Here is a 4,680-nt window from a genome sequence, read left to right on the forward strand (position 1 = left end):
ATCTTTCTTCTATCATTGACAGTCCCTCTAGGTTGTGGGCTGCTTGCCTGTGTTCCTGAGAAGCATCTACGGTACCAGTCTATAGAGTGTGTTTTCTTTAGTGAATTACCGGTATGTTTACCGGTAATAAACTTGCACTGTTTTATGTATATGTTTGATTACATACAGCCTTGTGACAGTTTTCCTGCATGTCATAAGCATTTGAATATAAATTAAAATGTTAAAATCAAATCTGATATTGTTTTACCTTTTATTTGGTGTGTGGAAGGTGTGCGGAAGAGGGGGTAGTCTTATACGGTGAGTATATAACAAACTCTGTATTTTGAGTGGAAATGTTAGGGGGTTGTCTTATACGCCCAGTTGTCTTATACGCCGGCAAATACGGTACATGCACCTGATCAAGCTTTGTTTACTAGTTGCACCTCCTGCAGCCTATATCACTTAGCCTCATAGGACCACAGGTTCTGACCATAAAGTCAAGCTTACAACTATAGCCTTTGGCTATAATTGTGCTGGGAGGGCTTTGCCCTCCAAACAAGGATTTGCATGCGGTTTGGCCATGAGAGGACCGTGCCCTCTCATTAGTCTGAGGCTTGAAGCTGTCCAAACACTGTAGCTGCTCTCCACATACAGGCAGCTCAATTGAAACTCAGATGCTTGCCTAGCTACCCACCCTCAAGACTTCCTAATAACCCTTCTGTTTATATGTCTGCCACATGCCAGATCCCATGGCCAGCATTCTCCCCTCATGCTCTGCATGGATCTTTAACACAAACCAGTGGTAGAAAGAGACTTACTAGTCCAAGATCCTGCAGAGACACATTGGCAAAGCTCTGGGCTAGCAGACTCAGCACTGCCTCACTTGCTTCCCCAAATGAATCAGCAGGACTGACTATAAGGACTGTGAATAAATGTTGCTTCTTTCACCACCAAGCCTTTATATAGACTGTTTCATCTGTCTGGAACACTCTCCCCTTTCATCCCAATCCTCATTCCCTCAGGGCTCATACCCAGGAAGTTATTCCTCAACCCTTAGGTTGGATCAGGAGTGGCCCCCTCCTGATTCTCCCCATCACAGTTTAGATCACTCTGCCTCCGCTTCACCCATCATGTCATTCTGGGCAGTCAGTCACTGGTGTGTCTCCCTCAAGGACTAAGCTATGTGTTTGTTTTCAGTGCTGAGTTAGACATAGTCTGTAATTGGAGTTCATAAAATTGTTGGGTGAGTAACAACGGCATGAGGAATGTTCAAAATCCTTAACCCCTGGTTAAGAGTCCAATGACCAATCTAGAATACAGCTTAGCCAGAGTGCTGAGGTAAGGTCCTTGGCAATGGTTTTGAAATGTGCGGAGACTGAAGGAGAGCTGTCCCAGGCAGTCACTAGGAGCTGGATATTAACCAGTATTTTAATGTCTGCTACACCTTAATAGTGTGCTTCTGGTTGAACATCAGTTCTAGGTATCTGAGGATCAAAAAGGTGGAGATCCTGCTTGAAAATGCACAGCCTGGAACCTCACTCTGTCCTTACTTATTAGATCCTGCTGTCCCTCTATCCTCTGAAGCAAGTAATCAGTCACCCCTCCCCTGCTTCCTCGGACAGCTACTGTGATTTGAATAACTAAGTAGGATGTTGCCTGGCAAACAGACCCTTAGGTGTTCAGCCCTGTTGGTACTATGGGAAGACACTCAGAACCCTTAGGGTCTCTGTTTCCTCTCCCCATCCCCAAGAGCTTCCTAGGCTACAGTCTTGCCCTTGCTTGACCTACTTGGGGGTCCTAGAGCTTGTCTGTCCCTGGAGGCTGGAGAGTACCTTTAGGAATCTGTCATAGAAGGGAAGGAATGGTAGGCCCCAAGACACAGGTAACTGGAAGTCTGCTCCCTGGGCCTGTCATGAAATTTGCATTGAGAGAATGAAGCTCCTTCATGGCTGCCCTCTCCCTTTCCACCTGGGATAATCATGCTGGTGAGGTCTGACAGCAGGTGAAAGAGACAGCCCCAGTGTGTGTGTGTGTAACCATCTTACCATTCCTGGAGGTGATGCCCCATGTCTTCCTGGTCAGGAGTAGGCGTCTGCAAACACCTAATTGGGACTACCTGCCTGACCAACTCTGGGGAGATGCCTATGTCCCAGGTGGGCCCCTTACTAAGCCCAGAGATGAGGGGCAGTGAAGACACAAAACATCACCGTCTGGCTTCTCTTCCCAGACTGCAGCAGCCTGCAGGGGCTACCAGCACACCAATCTTCCAATCTTGAGGAGTCTTGGGCAGCAGTGAGTCTGCAGGTGGCCCACAAGACCCTGCTCAGTTTTGAAACAGAATTTTTGGACTGGAATTTGGATTGTTTGTCCGCTGGAGTTGAAGAATGAATCCACAAACAGTGGGTAGTATAGCAAAGGTGGAGATTTATTGATGAACAAGTACAGACTCCCACATGGGGAGAGGACAGAGTCCCACAGAATGGACTCCCCCGAGGGGAGTGGGAAAGAGACCCACACACTTCCTGTTTCCATGGTTTATAAAGGCTGCAGTTCCTGTGTCCTGATATCCCCTCTGATTGATCAATATTCCCTTTCAAATTGGTTACTATAGTGACTTCTGAGGCCCTCCTCCCTCATTGTCTCCTAGGCGTTCTTTCTTCTTCTTTATAGACTTTTGGCTAGTTCCAGTTCCCTTGTCTTATGGAAATGTAACTGCACCTGGCTTCCTTGTCTTATGGAAATGTAACTTCTCCCCCATCTGTAGCCCAATGTTTTTTCCATGGACCCCAATTCTAAAAATTTCCTAAACCTGCCTATATTCCCCTAAAATTCCTGTTTTAGTTTCACCCCTGCCCACTCAGCCTCAACAGAACCTGACTACTCCTTACTCCCCAAGCCCATTGCATATGTCCTTCCAGCCTCAGGACCTTTCCACCCATTGATCTCTCTGCTGGGAATGCCTTTTCTTTCTTAGTAGTGAGCTGTTAGGCTTCATCCCAAGCACAATTTCCCCAGGGTGGGCAGCCCTTAGGGATCTCTGTCCTGTGGGGCAGAATTCCAACCAACAAGTAGATAGTGATTTGTTGTGGTAAGGGCTTTCACAATGCCTTTGACCTCACATGAGGATTCACACCAGTGAGCAGCATCAAGGACATAGAGGGGCTACTGGATCCTGGGTGGGGATGGAACAAAATAGAGGGAGGTGCCTTAGATATAGAGTTTTCATTTGTTTGTGTTTGTGGAGGAGAGACTCAGCTTGGAACATCACATACTTAATCAGATGGGTGTAATGTAGCACCAGGGTAGGGGCCTGCTGAGGGGTGTAGGGTGAAGACAGGTACTGGTTACAGGATTGAGGTCCCAAATTGAAGGGTGCAAAGGGAAGCCTCCCTCTGCCCTCCTGGCTCCAGGGGAACATCCTGGTGAGGAGGACACAGGTGCCTGGCTCACGTTTGTACTGAGGCTGCAGATGGTGGGGTAGAAGCTGCACTTGGAGTAAAAATGGGGAAACACTCAGGGTGCAATGTGGGTTGGCTTTGGTCAGGAGGTCATTTCCGTCTGTCCTGTCTGCCCAGGGATCCATCCATTCCACTGCAGAGTTTGTGGGAAAGCATTTACATAGCACTGATAGCTTGAAACACATCTTGCCAAGGTGCACGGCCGGTCAGCCAGCCAGCTACGCTTACTGCTTACCGTGAGCTCCGTGAGAAGTTACATGTGTGCAAGATCTGTGGCTTCGCTAGTTCGAGGCCAACACTTTGGCGCAGCACTGGGCCCTGCACTGCGTTGCTTGAGACTGTGCACCCGGTGTCCAATCCATGAGAGGCAAATAAAATAAACAGCACAGGCACTCACAGAACACAGCATTTATTCCACGAGGGGGAGGGTGGTTCACTCGGTCCAACGGTGGCCGCAGTGAGGGGCGGTGCACACATAGTACAAGCGCATGGCGTCCTGGCAAAAAGGATGCAAGGTTAGGAAGGTTCTGGACCCAAGGGAGGGCACAACATGGAAGGTCCATCCAGCAGGGCCTCACCCCACAAAAACAGACAGGGGGCCCTTCCCACTAGTAAGGGCCCAGCTCAGGACGCCAGGAGGGGCAGGCTCCCCTCAGTATTGGTATCCCCGCTCCCAGGAAGGACCAAGGACACAGGATAGACAGAACGCCTTCTTCATGCCACTCACCTCCGCACGGGCACTGTGGGACTGGAAGAATACCGCCTCCTTGTGGCCGCACCTGAGGAGACAGTTAGCCACTTAATTACCAAACCCTTCCCTCCCCCTTCCTCCCCTTTCTGCCGGACGAGCCATTCTCCCTCCGGAATAGACAGCTGCGCGCTCACTTTTGGCACGGGTGGTCCTCGGTTCGCGGCAACGTGGGGTCCTGGGACACATCGGCGATGATCTGGGTCAGTTCGCTGAGCGAGAAGAGGGTGGATAATTATGCTCTGATAAGGGCTCCAAGAACCCCGTCCCTAAAGTCCGGTCCTGCACTCACTCCACTTCGTGCGTGATTTTGTTGACGTAGATGCAGCTGTTGTCGGCTTCCTGCTGGTAGTCACAGTTCCGGCACTGCGGGAGGGCGAGTGGGGCAGGAAGAGGCCACTGAAAGGGAGGGCAGGGGCTTCCCCCGAGAGGACGACTAGGGGATAGAGTATCAAGGTTGGGATAATGGGGTGTATCGAGAATCACCTCGAGATA

The 4,680-nt window shown here is 49.9% G+C and overlaps 2 protein-coding genes across 2 annotated transcripts in view; one reads left to right on the forward strand and one right to left on the reverse strand.

The window, feature by feature from the left end:
* The first annotated feature begins 2,038 nt into the window (after positions 1–2,038).
* OVOL3 (ovo like zinc finger 3) lies at positions 2,039–3,773 on the forward strand. Its single transcript, XM_015564831.1, is given in 7 exon segments — positions 2,039–2,132; positions 2,207–2,271; positions 3,052–3,091; positions 3,094–3,114; positions 3,486–3,655; positions 3,658–3,730; positions 3,733–3,773. Coding segments are annotated over 7 exon segments (504 nt in total).
* A 52-nt stretch (positions 3,774–3,825) lies between these two features.
* Positions 3,826–4,680, reverse strand: part of POLR2I (polymerase (RNA) II (DNA directed) polypeptide I, 14.5kDa) — a 1,585-nt gene continuing 730 nt past the window's right edge. The window contains exons 3-6 of the mRNA XM_006765043.2: positions 4,478–4,551; positions 4,323–4,397; positions 4,165–4,216; positions 3,826–3,933 (exon numbers count right to left, since the gene is read on the reverse strand). Coding sequence (XP_006765106.1) covers positions 3,871–3,933; positions 4,165–4,216; positions 4,323–4,397; positions 4,478–4,551 — 264 coding nt within the window. The 3' untranslated portion in view covers positions 3,826–3,870. The remainder of the gene's footprint in view (positions 3,934–4,164; positions 4,217–4,322; positions 4,398–4,477; positions 4,552–4,680) is intronic.

Source organism: Myotis davidii, unplaced genomic scaffold, assembly GCF_000327345.1.
Source record: "Myotis davidii unplaced genomic scaffold, ASM32734v1 scaffold681, whole genome shotgun sequence".
NCBI classification, from domain to species: domain Eukaryota; kingdom Metazoa; phylum Chordata; class Mammalia; order Chiroptera; family Vespertilionidae; genus Myotis; species Myotis davidii.